Source organism: Chelonia mydas, chromosome 20 (assembly GCF_015237465.2).
Source record: "Chelonia mydas isolate rCheMyd1 chromosome 20, rCheMyd1.pri.v2, whole genome shotgun sequence".
Lineage (NCBI taxonomy): Eukaryota > Metazoa > Chordata > Testudines > Cheloniidae > Chelonia > Chelonia mydas.
This window is the reverse complement of record NC_051260.2, coordinates 5,347,481-5,362,120: the sequence shown is the minus strand read 5'-3', so window position 1 is coordinate 5,362,120 and position 14,640 is coordinate 5,347,481. Positions and strand designations below refer to the sequence as shown.

The 14,640-nt window shown below is 62.4% G+C and overlaps 1 protein-coding gene across 2 annotated transcripts in view; it reads left to right on the top strand.

Moving 5' to 3' along the window:
- Positions 1–14,280, top strand: part of LOC102933876 (nuclear receptor subfamily 1 group D member 2) — a 28,776-nt gene extending 14,496 nt beyond the window's left edge. For both annotated transcript variants that reach the window (XM_037884130.2, XM_043533116.1), the window contains exons 2-8: positions 3,523–3,813; positions 4,392–4,480; positions 4,723–4,867; positions 9,134–9,630; positions 10,743–10,928; positions 12,655–12,865; positions 13,506–14,280. In XM_037884130.2, the coding sequence (XP_037740058.1) occupies positions 3,523–3,813; positions 4,392–4,480; positions 4,723–4,867; positions 9,134–9,630; positions 10,743–10,928; positions 12,655–12,865; positions 13,506–13,702 (1,616 nt within the window). In that variant the 3' untranslated portion in view covers positions 13,703–14,280. The remainder of the gene's footprint in view (positions 1–3,522; positions 3,814–4,391; positions 4,481–4,722; positions 4,868–9,133; positions 9,631–10,742; positions 10,929–12,654; positions 12,866–13,505) is intronic.
- Positions 14,281–14,640: the final 360 nt, after the last annotated feature.

Here is a 14,640-nt window from a genome sequence, read left to right as displayed (position 1 = left end):
TCCCTTGTGCCCTGTCCTACCCCTGCCCCTCCCTTCTGCCCCCGCCCCCCGGCGTGCCCTCTCCTACCCCCTAGCTCTCCCTCATGCCCTGTCCTACCCCTGCCCCTCCCTTCTGCCCCCTGCCCCCCGCCGTGCCCACTCCTACCCCCTGCCCCTCCCTTCTGCCCCCGCCCCCCGGCGTGCCCTCTCCTACCCCCTGCCCCTCCCTCGTGCCCTGTCCTATCCCTGCCCCTCCCTTCTGCCCCCGCCCCCCGGCGTGCCCTCTCCTACCCCCTGCCCCTCCCTCGTGCCCTGTCCTACCCCTGCCCCTCCCTTCTGCCCCCGCCCCCCAGCGTGCCCTCTCCTATCCCCTGCCCCTCCCTTGTGCCCTGTCCTACCCCTGCCCCTCCCTTCTGCCCCCGCCCCCCCCGGCGTGCCCTCTCCTATCCTCTGCCCCTCCCTCGTGCCCTGTCCTACCCCTGCCCCTCCCTTCTGCCCCCGCCCCCCGGCGTGCCCTCTCCTACCCCCTGCCCCTCCCTCGTGCCCTGTCCTACCCCTGCCCCTCCCTTCTGCCCCCGCCCCCCGGCGTGCCCTCTCCTACCCCCTGCCCCTCCCTCATGCCCTGTCCTACCCCTGCCCCTCCCTTCTGCCCCCGCCCCCGGCGTGCCCTCTCCTACCCCCTGCCCCTCCCTCATGCCCTGTCCTACCCCTGCCCCTCCCTTCTGCCCCCGCCCCCCGGCGTGCCCTCTCCTACCCCCTGCCCCTCCCTTGTGCCCTGTCCTACCCCTGCCCCTCCCTTCTGCCCCCGCCCCCCCGGCATGCCCTCTCCTATCCCCTAGCTCTCCCTCGTGCCTGTCCTACCCCTGCCCCTCCCTTCTGCCCCCTGCCCCCCGGCGTGCCCTCTCCTACCCCCAGCCCTCCTTTGTGCCCTGTCCTACCCCTGCCCCTCCCTTGAGCCTCCTCCCCCGCAGGGTGCCCTCTCCTGCCCCTGCCCCTCCCTTTTGCCCTCCCCTGCCCCCCCCTTCTGCCCTCCTTTGCCCCTCCCTTGTGCCCTCTCCTGCCCCTACCCCTCCCTTGTGCCCCCTGCCCTCCTTGTGCCCTCTCCTGCCCCTGCCCCTTCCTTCTGCCCCCTGCCCCCTGGCGTGCTCTCTCCAACCCCCTGCCCCCATTGTGCCCCCTCTGCCTCCATTGTGCCATCTATACCCTGCCCTGATTGTGCCCCCTTCTGCCTCCTGTCCCCCTGTCCTGACCCCTTCTGCCTCCATCCTGTTGTGCTCACCCCTACTCCTGACCCCACATCCCCGGCATCATCTATCCCTCTGTTAGCTAGAGAGAGGGGTGTCAATCCTCTCATTTCTGCTGCCAGCTTGGATTTTAATCAACTATACATGGGGGGGGGCGTTTAAAAATTGCACTGGGCTACTCCAGTCCCAGCCCCTCCCAGCAGGGGGCGCTGTAGGGAGTGGGGCAGGAGCGCTGGCCGGGGTCGAGGCGCTCCTGGGGACAGCAGTCTCAGCCCCTCCCGGCAGGGGGCACTGTAGGGAGCGGGGCAGGAGCGCTGGCCGGGGTCGAGGCGCTCCTGGGGACGACAGTCCCAGCCCCTCCCGGCAGGGGGCGCTGTAGGGAGCGGGGCAGGAGCGCTGGCCGGGGTCGAGGTGCTCCTGGGGACGCCAGTCCCAGCCCCTCCCGGCAGGGGGCGCTGTAGGGAGCGGGGCAGGAGCGCTGGCCGGGGTCGAGGTGCTCCTGGGGACGCCAGTCCCAGCCCCTCCCGGCAGGGGGCGCTGTGGGTGTCAGGTAGGAGAGAACTATTGCCAGACTGCCTGCGCTTTCCTGCCCTGCCGAAAGTAACTGGGCTGGAGTCTTGTTGGGGAGCGGTGGGCACTGGCAGGCTGAGCGGGGGGAGAGAAAGCGGCTGGCCCGTGTGGCTGTTATGAACATATTCCTCAGGCCCTGTGGCTGTGTTACCTGGGCACCAGGGCACGCCGCTCCCCGGGGGCATGGTGAGAGCAGAGCCCGACGGCAGCCTGATCTCTCTCTGCCCCCAGGCCGAATGGAGCAGGTGCCACGAAAGGGGCAAATCCCCCAGCTGGCTTAGCCTGGCGCCTCCTCCCATCCCGCCTGGCAACCCGCTGCTGCAGCAAAGGGCCTCTCTGAGGTTCACCCCACCATTTTCAGGGAGCAGGCGGGGCTCAGCTGTAAATATTTGCTCTGAGCTGGAATTTGGGCTGCCGGGGGTTGAGTCCGGGCAGCATCTGCCGGGTTAAAAGACCGGATCGGGGCCTTCTTAAAATCACAGGCACAACCCCAGAAAATACCAGGAGGGGCGGGGAGCGCTTATTTTGGGTGCGGGCGGGTTTAAAGGAATGCGTGACGGTTCCCACTGTGGGGGAACCGGTTCCCGCTGAGATCTTCGAGTCAAGAGCAGCTATTTTCCTGATATAGGTCACCAGGAACATGCGTGCGTGTGGGTGCCCACGTGCACAAGGGGGCGAGGTCTCCTCTCCGCCTCCGTGGGCTCCCTCCACACAATCTCCAGGCAGTTTGCTGTGACTGAGGGCGGAGGGGCCTTTGCTAATGCAAAAGGCAGAACTGGGATGGCAGGAGGGCTCCCCCCACGCTCCCTCTGCCAGTGCGGGTGGGGACTGAGAAGCATGGATGGGGGCTGAGTGTCCGACCTGGATTTGGCTCAAAGCTCTCGCTCAGAACTGGGCCTGCAGAGAGATGGAATCGAGGCAGCTGGCGTCCCCCCACCCCCACCCCCCCCCGCCCCGGGCAGCTCCACACGCCAGCGTCCCTGGGAATCTTGGCACAACCCCTGCCATACCCTCGGACCCCTGGGCCGGCTCCCAGCGGGATGAGCCGGGTTTGCATTTTGTCATCTGTTTGTTTGCCCTACTTTCTGCAGCACGTGCCTCACTGCCCCACATTCCCCGCAGCCTCATCTCAGGGCTGCCCGGCGACTGTGTGTGTACGTGTGTGTGAGTGCGTGTACGCAGGCGGACACTGTGTTCCTTCCCCCCTCCCCCCCCCCCCCCACGCTGCAGCTCCACGTGAGACACTGGGCGAGCTCCAGGGGGGCTCTGATCTCCCCATCTCCCAGCCAGGTGGGCTATAGCCGCTCCCTGGTCCCGTCCCCTCCAGCTGTCTGTTGCCAAGGGAAGGGAAGGGACCCTGAGTCTGTGCAGGGGTTCGGAGGTGATGGAGTTCGTCAGTTGCACAGATTTCTCCCTGCCTTTGTGTCTCCATGTCTTTCATTTTTCATCCTCCCGTTTCATTTGCCCTGCCCCCTGTTCTTCCCCCCCCTCCCATTACACTAGCCAGGCAGGAAAACACCCGTGTGCCCTCCAAGATTAAACCCTGGCAGGCCTGAGCCCTGGGGGATGGTTGCCGGCCTGCGTCCCCCGATGCAGTTCCCCTGCCCCTCCTGGAGGCTGCAGACCCTGAGTACCCTCTATCCCGGCTGTTGCTTCCTGCAGTTTTCTGCAGCAGGACTCAAGCCAAGATCCCCATCTGACCTCCCCCGCACTGCTCTCTCTCCCCCAGGCAGCGTGATCCTCTACGTGGGCTCCACGGCCGGCTCCAGCCCCACCCCGGGCAGCCCACCCGGCGGCTACCTGGTGCCCTCCCCGCAGCACTCCCTGCCCTCATCGCTGGAGGAGCTGACGCTGACTGAGATCGGGGCCATCAAGCCACAGGGTTCCAGCTCGCCATCCTCGCCTAAGGTGGCCTTCCAGTTCCCGGAGGGGGTCAGGTACCCCAGCAAGGGCCAGTCGCCCCCCACGCAGAGCAGAGTTGCCACGGCCAAGCAGAACGGCGTGACCGGCACCTTCTCTAGTAAGTGACCAGAGCGCGCTCTGTCATTGTCCCCCTGCTCCAGCTGGGGAAACTGAGGCACGGAGAGGGGAAGGGACAGCAACTCAGCAGTAGAATCCAGGAGTCCTGACGCCCTGTCCCTCTGCTGTAACCACTAGACACCACTCCTCTCCCAGAGCTGTGGATAGAACCCAGGAGTCCTGACTCTCAGCCCCCCTGCTCTAACCACTAGACCATCCAAAGCAACAGGAATACTGGGGGGTAGGGTACTCTCACATGAAGCCACAAGGGGCCAAATTGGCACACAGCTGGGACCATGCACCCCCTCTTTGGGGGGTCCCCAGTCCTGTAGGGCTGGCAACTAGTCTGGCTGGAAACAGGGGCATCTCCGAGAGGCTAGTTAGTGACTCTGGGCAGCAGTGGGAAGGGGGATGGGTCTGAGGGAGGCAGGTGAGACCCTGGGGCTGGGCAGATGGTTGGAGGGAGGGGGTGGAGCGCCCATCGGTAGGCCCCTCCCTCTCCGTCGGGGAGGCTGCAGTGGGGTGGGCAGGAGGGGACCGAAGGAGTGTGATGCTCACCCCTCCCCCTCCTCCTTGCAGAGACGGGCGGGATGGTGCTACTGTGCAAGGTGTGCGGGGACATCGCCTCCGGCTTCCACTACGGCGTCCACGCCTGCGAGGGCTGCAAGGTGAGGAGGCGGGGCCAGGGGCGGGGCTTGGGGGGCGGGGGGGACCCAGGGGACGCGCGGAGCCTCCTTGCAAGCCGGGGCGTCACCGTGGCCCCGTCTCCCCGGGCGACCCGGCTCAGAGGGGAGCTCATTACCGGCACCCCCCACCCCGAGCCTGAGGGGCGGGGCGGGGCAGGCCGGGGGGGGCACAGAGGGGCGGGGTGTGCCTGGCGCTGACCCCTCTCCCCGCTGGCCCCCTCCAGGGCTTCTTCCGCCGCAGCATCCAGCAGAACATCAACTACAAGATGTGCGTGAAGAACGAGAACTGCATGATCATGCGCATGAACCGCAACCGCTGCCAGCACTGCCGCTTCAAGAAGTGCCTGGCCGTGGGCATGTCCCGCGACGGTGAGCGCAGGGGGACGCCCCCCACCCCGGCCTCCCGCCCCCGGCCCCCCGCCCCCGGCCGCCTCCCTGCTTACCCTGCCCGAGAGTCTACCCCACCTGCGATCCCAGCCCTGGGCTCCCCCCACATCCCCTCTGCCAGTGCCCCTCCATCCCGACCCGCAGCCCCACCTGCGATCCCAGCCCTGGGCTCCCCCCCACACCTCCTCTGCCAGTGCCCCTCCCTCCCGACCCGCAGCCCCACCTGCTGTCCCAGCCCTGGGCTCCCCCCCACATCCCCTCTGCCAGTGCCCCTCCATCCCGACCCTCAGCCCCTCCTGCTGTCCCAGACCTGGGCTCCCCCCACATCCCCTCTGCCAGTGCCCCTCAATCCCGACCCGCAGCCCCACCTGCGATCCCAGCCCTGGGCTCCCCCCCACATCCCCTCTGCCAGTGCCCCTCCATCCCGACCTTCAGCCCCTCCTGCTGTCCCAGCCCTGGGCTCCCCCCACATCCCCTCTGCCAGTGCCCCTCAATCCCGACCCGCAGCCCCACCTGCGATCCCAGCCCTGGGCTCCCCCCCACATCCCCTCTACCAGTGCCCCTCCATCCCGACCCGCAGCCCCACCTGCAATCCCAGCCCTGGGCTCCCCCCCACATCCCCTCTGCCAGTGCCCCTCCATCCCGACCCTCAGCCCCTCCTGCTGTCCCAGCCCTGGGCTCCCCCCACATCCCCTCTGCCAGTGCCCCTCCCTCCCGACCCGCAGCCCCACCTGCGATCCCAGCCCTGGGCTCCCCCCCACATCCCCTCTGCCAGTGCCCCTGAATCCCAACCTGCAGCCCCCCGCCCTTTTATCCTGGCCCTGGTTCTCTCTTGTGCAGACTCTCTGAATTGTGCTGACTGTTTCTGATAGGCCGTCAAACCGCCCTTTCCCCAGGAGACCCACAAAGGAATCTAGCGGGGGATGGAGGAGGTGGCTTGGGGCGAAAGGCCGGGGCACTGCCCCCCTGCGGCCGGGACCCCACCTCCCCCTGAGGCAGCCATAGCTGCCTCCCTGCTGCTCTGGCCAGTCAGCAGCTGCCCCAGCTGATAAATGGGAGCTCTGTGCTGGGGGCTGATTTATGGCTCTGAGCAAGGGGGGGGGCAGTGGTGTGGGGGGATGCCAGGGCCAGGCTGTGATTAATGGCTCGAGCTTCTCCCATCCGCTCATGATGGATTTATTAGACTTTGAAATGGCTCCTCAGCATTAGCGTGCTAAGAATGGCTGGGGGGAGGGGTGTGGTGTGAGGGGGTGGCGGAGAGACCAAGAGATGGGCCGAGACCAGACCCAGATCCATGGAGGTGGGCTTGGATCAACACCAGGACCATGGAGAAGGGTCAGGATTGGGGCTGGGACCACACCCAGATCCATGGAGGTGGGCTTGGATTAGCACCAGGACCATGGAGAAGGATCAGGATTGGGGCTGGGACCACACCCAGATCCATGGAGGTGGGCTTGGATCAGCACCAGGACCATGGAGAAGGGTCAGGATTGGGGCTGGGACCACACCCAGATCCATGGAGGTGGGCTTGGATCAGCACCAGGACCATGGAGAAGGATCAGGATTGGGGCTGGGACCACACCCAGATCCATGGAGGTGGGCTTGGATCAGCACCAGGACCATGGAGAAGGGTCAGGATTGGGGCTGGGACCACACCCAGATCCATGGAGGTGGGCTTGGATTAGCACCAGAACTGCAGAGATGGGCCGGACCGGGATTAGGGCTCGAAGTTGAGCCGTGGAGATGGGTCGGGACTGGGACCAGAATCAGAACCAGGGAAGTGGACTGGGACTGGGACCAGAGGTTCCCAACCTGGACCTCTTCACTGGGACTCTTGGCTCCCCCGGCTTCCCTCCTCCACTCCCCAATGGTTCTGGCTCTCTGCTGGTTTGGGCCAGGAACGTGTGAGAACCAGCTCCCTGGATCTCAGCACCATCAACACCCAAATGCATGAGTCCCGCGCACCCGTCCAACCACTAGTCAGGGGCTGGGGGCAGCAGGGGCCAGGCTCCTGGGTCCCGCCTGTCGCTTGGCGTATTATGCCAGGTAAAGCTTGCTCACTGGTCCAGAGTGCAGGGCAGAGGGGCACACAAAGGCAGAGTAGAGCCTAAGGGTGAGCAAACAGCCCGGGGATCTCGCCTCCCTTGGGCCTGATCCTCACAGGCAGGTGGGGGGAATCAGGAACTAAACCTCAAGAGCTCCCCAGGGGGTGTAGGGCAGGAAAGGCCCACGGGCATTATCCAGGCTCAAAGCTGCTGTGTTAACAAGGGGGGGGGACTGCAGAGAGGGGCAGGGACTGGGGGGGGAATAGGGAGAGATGTGGTATAGAGTGGGGGAGGAAAGGGTCAGGGACAGGGAGGTGGGGGTATGGGAGAAGGATGGGGGGAGGGCTGGGGAAGGGAGGGAAGGGGGTGGGGAGGGAATCCCAGGGCGCTCTCCCCACCACAAGCCCTGCCACTTCCAGGCCCATCTGGGGCTTTGCGGGGGCAGCGGGATCCTGTGTGCGGGAAAGAAGGTTTCTAGGTCACGGCTGCCATGTGCAGCCCCCGCTCCAGCTCAGGCTATGGCAGCAGCTCCCAGAGCAGGCGTCAGCCTCCAGACTTTCCCCCCTAATCTCCCCCGCACGCTGCTCCCCACCAAGCCCCAGGTGGGCGTGAGAACCAGGCTCTCTGCCCTGCCCAGCACGGGACTCGTTCACCTCCCACACGTGTCCCCGCGCCTGAGGCTGCAGCACTGGGGCCCGATCCTGCTTTCGTTGCCATGTTTCCATGCAGGATTGGGCCCCTTTGTGCTACACCCACGAGGGGCGCAGTGTGGGGAGGGGGGCATCCCTGGGGCTACTCCTCCCCCTCCCCTGTTCCTTCCACCCCTGTGATCCACCCCATCCCCACCCAGCACGGGCAGGGCTGGAAATCCACTCCCGGGAAAGTCTCTTGTTGGGTCAGAGTTATTTTGCTGTCAGGCCTCAGCAGAGCAAGAAGGAGAAACTGGGGGGAAGCAACTTAACAGATGGGGAAACTGAGGCACAGAGCAAGCAAGTGTCTTGCATAGCAAATTGAAGTTGGTATGAGAACCCAGGAGTCCTGGATCCCTTCCCTTTTCCCACCCACAACCACTAGATCGTCACTTCTTGGGGCGGGGAATAGAACCCAGGAGTCCTGGCTCCTCTTTCCCCTGCTCTCATTAGACATCACTCGCCAAGGGTGGGAATAGAACCCAGGAGTCCTGACTTCCCTGCTCTAACCTTCTAGTCCCACTCCCCTCCCAGAGCTGGGGATAGAACCCAGGAGTCCTGACTCCCAGCCTCCCCTGCTCTAACCATCCCCCCACTCCAGTCCTCCAACCAGGAATAGAACTCGGGGCTCTGTAGCTGCCTGCCAAAGATCTGATCTGACACCCACGCAGCCATATTGACTGTAATGAGTCTCTCCTGATTTACATCAGCTTATGTCTGGCCTCAGGTCGGGACTTGGGGGAACCCCCTGGGTGGTGAGACCAGCGGGCAGGAGCAGAGGGAGCCACTCGGTCTGTCTGTCTCAAGGAGCCTTGATAAAATCTCAGACTCCCCCCGCCTCCCCCATCTCTGCCTCAAGAGGCTCTAGAGGTGAATCCCGCACCTCAGCAGAGGTGCTAGATGGTCCTATAGCAGTAGATTGCCCCAGCCCCTCTGTGCGTCTCCCATGGGCCTTGGTGCTGCTCCTGACCCACTGACCTCATTACGGAGAGAAGTGGAGCAGAGATGTGCCAGGCAGGGGGTGATCTGGGCAGAGGAAGGGGGGTAGGCAAAGGTGCCACTGCGGGGGGGGGGGAGACATCAGCCAGTGGTGGGGGAGGGGCGCATGCGGGGGGTTCTGTAGGGGGTGTGGGGTGCAAAGCGAGCTGTGTCAGTCTCGACACACAGGCCTCCGGAGGGAAGGGAAACAGCTGCATCGTGGGAGGCAGCTCTGCGATGCAGCGTGCTCTGGGGTGGAGCACAGCAGCCAAGCGCAACCATGTAGAACAGGACATTACTGTTACTACCTGCCGTGACTGGGGCCCTGCTGCACGCCCCACGAAGGGAACTGTGGGGGGTGACAAGCCCCTAGCGCCACCTCCTACTGCCTGGCCCTGGGGAGGGGGGCTCTCCCCCCAGTGCTGCTGGCTCGCTCCCTCCCCGTTGCTCTCTACCCCCAGTGGGGGGTGCTCACGAGTGCACCCCTAGTGCCTGCCCAGCTCACGCCCTCTCTCCTTCCTCCCTCGCCCCGCCAGCTGTGCGCTTCGGGCGCATCCCCAAGCGGGAGAAGCAGCGCCTGATGGACGAGATGCAGAGCTACATGAGCAGCCTGAACGAGGCCCCCATGGACGTGGGGCTGGGGCCCGAGGGGGAGGCGCCCCCCAGCCCCGATGCCCAGGAGGAGGAGGCCATCGGCGCCATCTCGCGGGCCTATCACGACATCTTTGTCAGCGGGCAGGACCGGCTGGGCAAGCGGGCCGAGCCCTACCCCTCGCTCAGCTACGCCGACCAACAGCTCAACAACGGCGATGCCTACGGGCAGTACGACTCAGCCCACCTGCCCCTCTCCGGCTACGGCGCCTGCCCCCAGGAGGCCCCCGGCTACGTGGACAACGGGCCCCGCCGCTTCGGCAACGACATCTACCAGGCCCAGCAGGCTGGCTACCTGGCCAACGCTGGGCACTACCCCTCTTTCGAGTACGGCTACTCCGAGAGGGCATGCCCCTGGCGCTCGGCCACCAGCAGAGGCATTGTAAGTAGCCGGGCACGACCCCCGATGGCAGGGGTTAGGGGGGAGGGCACGGGCCCGCCCCTGGGGGGAAGCAGCACTGGCTCAGCTGGGTGTCCAGAGGGGAAATTGACGCCTAGAGACGGGGAGTGACTGGCCCAGGCTTACTCAGCCAAGTCAGAGTTGGGATGAGAACCCAGGAGTCCTGGATCCCACTCTTCTCACCCCGCCCTAACTATTAGACCCCACTCCCTTCCCAGAGCTGGGAATAGAACCAAAGAGTCCTGAAACCCAGCTCCCCCCACCCCCGCTCTAACCACTAGACCCTACCCCCCCCAACAAAGGACCAGGAATACAACCCAGGAGTCCTGACTCCCAGACCCACCCCTCCACTCTAACCATTAGACCCCCTCCCCTCCCAGAGCCAGGAATAGAACCCAGGAGTCCTGACTCTCTCTAATTCCTAAACTGTTGCCATCTGATTGTATTCAAATCCCTCCACCCCTCCCTGCCCCATAGTAACTTCCTCCCCCTTTGGGTTCCCAGTGGGAATGAAGGGAGCTCTGCACCCCACTGGGTTGGGCCCCAGAGCCCCAGATCTGCAGCTGGATTGACACCAAGAAGCAACTTGGTTCTTAAGAGTTGGTTCCCCCTGCTGGGCAGCAGCGATGCTGCTGCACCCTCATGCGCTCTAGGCTGCATTCCAGGGCGGGTCTGTCTCTGCAACCCCATGTGTTGCCCCTCGGGCTCAAATACAATCTCCTTTGGGGAGACTCCTCCCCCACCCCCGCAACAATCTGAGATGCCAGATCCTTGCCAGCCGCAATCCAGAGTCACTGAGCCCCACAAATGTGGACCCCCTTCCAAATCTGGATCTCCTTCCTCCTGTTCCCCCAAATTTGGGTCTGATTCTCCTGCCCCCCAAATCTGGATCTGATTCTCCAGCTCCCCCCAAATCTGGCTCTGAGCCCCCCCCCCCCCCCTCCCCCAATCTGGATCTGATTCCCCCATCCCCAAAGTTTTCAGCGTGTTTCCATTCTGGGGTCCCAATCCAGGCCCACCCTGCCCAGGTTAGGAGGCTGGTGCTCCTCTTGTCCCTCCCTGCATTGCTGACCTGCCTTGCTCTCCCCACCCAGGCATGCCCTTTGAACGCCAGCCCACACTGCAGCAACAGCAAGAGCAGCCAGCAGGTGTGGGAGGAGTTCTCCCAGTGCTTCACGCCTGCTGTCAAGGAGGTGGTGGAGTTCGCCAAGAGCATCCCAGGCTTCCAGTCGCTCTGCCAACAGGACCAGGTCATGCTCCTCAAGGCAGGCACCTTCCAGGTCAGTCAGGTGCCCCACCAGCCTGAATCTGGGCCCCTCCTGCCTGGAGCGTGGCCTCGGGTTGCACCTGTAGCTTTGACCCCTGCGGGGTCGGGTCTGGTCTTTTCCCTTCGCCCTGAGCTGACACACTGACTTGCTGGGGATATCACAGGGAGCTGGGTGGCTATAAAACCCCATCACAGGGAGAGAACCACAGGTCCCCCCAAGATTGGTGATGTCTGGGAACCAGAAAGTGGGTGCCCAGGAGGGACCCCGGAGGAGGAACACAAGCTCAGTTACCCAGAAACTGTGACCTAAACTAGACAAATTATGACTTGAAATAAAGCACAGATTTTTATGTGAGCGTAATTAACTATCAGCACAACTTTTACAGTCAATAAGTCCCGACATGGGGACCAAATATTTTGTAGCGGGCGCTTCGGTCTAACAGAGAAAGGTCTGACACCGGCCAATGGCTGGAAGTTGAAGCTATAGACAAGTTTAGGCTGGAAATCAGGTGTAAATTTTTAACGGTGGGAGTAATTAACCATTGGAACAATTTCCCAAGGATCATGGTAGATTCTCTATCACTGGCAATTTTAAAATCAAGACTGGATGTTTCTCTAAAAGATCTGCCCTAGGAATTATTTGGGGAAAATTCTCTGGCCTGGATTATCCAGGAGGTCAGATTAGATGATCACAATGGTCCCTTCTGGCCTTGGAATCTATGTGTGTGTCCCTGCTGCTCTCTGCTGAGGGAGTAAGGCCTCTTTTTTTTCGTGTGCGCCCCCTACTGTCTGGAATCAGAACTACTGACCTGTGTGTCATAGCCCCCATACTGCTAACTGCCATGGGAGATTCTCCTCTAGCTCAGGGCTTTTGCAGCAGGAGGATTCAGCTGGGTTCTGCCCCTCCTCTCTAAGTGGCCGTGACATGCTGGGCACAGATTCTGTTATATTGTGTTTTATGTGGGAAACATCAGGTGGGTGATAAACTGCTGTCCTAGTGGCTCCAGAGTTCCCTTCGTGAGTTCGTCTGTGGGGATCAAACCCAGGACATGTGTCTCCAAACAGCTTGAGATAAAACTTCCGTAGCCTGGCAGCACCTGTAGAGAAGGTTCATCCACCCATGTCCATGTCCCAGGCACTAAACCCACGCTACTACCATGGAGCACCCTCATCCCAACCCTCAGAGCTGCCAGGGCTATTCAATTTTCCACCCAGGCAGCTTGTACAGCACCCTCGACTCCCACTGGGAAGCCCGAGAGGGAGGAAGTTACTCCAGGGCAGGGTCGGGGATCGAATCCAGTACCTGCATCTAAAGACCTAGTGGCTAGAGCACTGAACTGGGGCTTAGGACAGGCTGTTTCCCCTCTCTGTGCCTCAGTTTCCTCATCTGTAAGATAGGGATAATGATACTGACCTGCTTTGAGAGCTACTGATGACAAGTTCTAGGCCAGGGCTAGGTACTATTCTGATTATCATTGCCTGAGCTAAGAGACCAGGTCATAGGAATATAGGACGGGAAAGGCTTCCTGGGTCAATGAGTCCAGTCCTCTGCTATCACAGGCAACCCAGGCTTATAATTATGTAACTCATCTGAGGACCCTTGGCACCCCCAGATTCCTAAACCCTGTACACTGTCTGGTCACTCGTGGGGGACATTATCTGGATGCCCCACACCGTGGCACTTGATGTCAGAGCGCCCCCTGCAGGCTCAGCTCTGACCTTCTCCTCCCCTCCCGCAGGTGCTGATGGTGCGGTTCTCCTCCCTCTTCAACCCCAAGGAGAAGGTGGTGACGTTCCTGAGCGGCGAGACCTACTCGCTCTGCAGCCTGCGCTCTATGGGCATGGGCTGCCTGCTGGACTCCATGTTCGAGTTCAGCGAGAAGCTCGGCTCCCTCGGGCTGGACGCCCAGGAGATGGCGCTCTTCATGGCTGTCGTCCTTGTCTCGGCAGGTGGGTGCGCGCCCCGGGGGGATCTCTGATGCCGGCTCTCTCTCTGCAGAGCCACACAGGTGACGTCAGCTACAATCCCCCTGGAAAGCCCATCCCCGGGTGTATCGGGCCAGGTGTTCTGCACTATGCAGGCTGGCCCACTGCTAAAAGCCTGTTCTCTACGCTTGGCCCTCGGGGCAAGGACAATGACGGAGCGGGAGTCCCCCATGTCCCTCAGGGATCGCACCCCCAGTGCATGCAGCATGGTGTTGCACCTGGAGCTGAACCCGCCTGGGACCTTCCAGACCCCCCACTGAACAGGACGGACTGTGGCAGCTCCCTGGACTAAAGCTTTCCAGGGAAGCCTTCTCCTAGTGTTTCGACAGAAGGGTCGCCGCCGGTGGGTGTTAGAGGTGGGAAAAGACCTAACTGGGCACCACTTTGTCCAGCCTGGTTTTAAACCTCCCATCCCTTCCCTCTGAAGACTCTTCCCCAGGCTGAGATCTCAGCATTAGGAAGCCTCTCCTCGCAGTTTGTGAGCTGTTGCGTGTGTCAAACGCCCTATACCGCTATCATGGAGGGAGATTCCCCTGCAGCGGGGACCAGTTGCTTTTTTTTGAAGCAGGTTGGGTATTAATGTCATGACTCATCTGGTTCGTAGATCGCTCTGGCATCTCAGACGTGGATGCCGTGGAAATCCTTCAGGAGACCCTCATCCGGGCCCTGCGGACTCTGGTGACGAAGAAGCATCCCGACGATTCCACCCTCTTCCCCAAACTCCTCCTGCGCCTTCCCGACCTGCGGACCCTCAACAACCAGCACTCGGAGAAGCTCCTGGCCTTCCGGATCGATCCTTAAGCCCACCGGAGACGCCTGCCCTCCGAGCCTAGGGGGAGAAGGATCAAGAACAGTCACCGGACCCAGCGCCTCGGGCTGCATTTAGCTCTTTCGAAGACGAGGAAGGAGGGCTCTGGCGTTGCAGGGCAGCACGTGGCCTGTCAAAGCCGGGCTCTGCCAGCGCACGTCCCCCAACCCGGGGTGATCGGGTTCAGGAGGAGAGAGCACACTTCCCGCACGGCGCTCTGTGCCGCACAGCAAGGCCTGGAGAGCGTAGAGAACATGCGTCCGAACTGACCGCACCAACACAGACACAGTGTATATATGTGTATAGAACTCTCGCTCTGTATTGTGTTGAGGTTCTCGTCTATATATAAAGAGCCTGGATATGTTGTACATACTGCGTATCGGTAGATCTCGGGGGGGGGGGAGGGGACGGCTCACCCCACTCATGTTTCATTTGAAGATCTAGTTCCTTCTTAGGGTGCATGCTGTTTTAGCCCATTCCTCTCCGCCTCCACCCCCCATTCGTACCAGCCCTCTCCTATGGGTGGCTTGTGGAGCTGTGCTCTGTGGACGGTATAGGATAGCCTGGATCAGAAAACGATATCCAAGGAGCCTTTTCGTCAGGGGTGGTAGGAGCACTCGTCCGGTCCATTTCCACCGGCCAGGGAGGGGCAGGGGCAGTTCTCTCCCCCACCCCCATCCTGTGCTGTGCGTTTTCCTGGCTGGTATTTTTTAAACACATCTCGCGCCGTCAGGGCTTCCAGGGAGTTTTCGGAAGAGGCTGACGCGTGATGACTCGGCTGGACAGGTGTGGGATGTGCGGGCTGTGTGGGGGGCGCTGTCTCTCAGATGGGAGAGGTTGAAGGAGGCAGATCTTGAGTGCAAGCAGGTGACTGAAGTAGGAGAAAGGGTTTAATCGCCACTCCTCCCCCACTGGAACCTGGGGGTGTCTC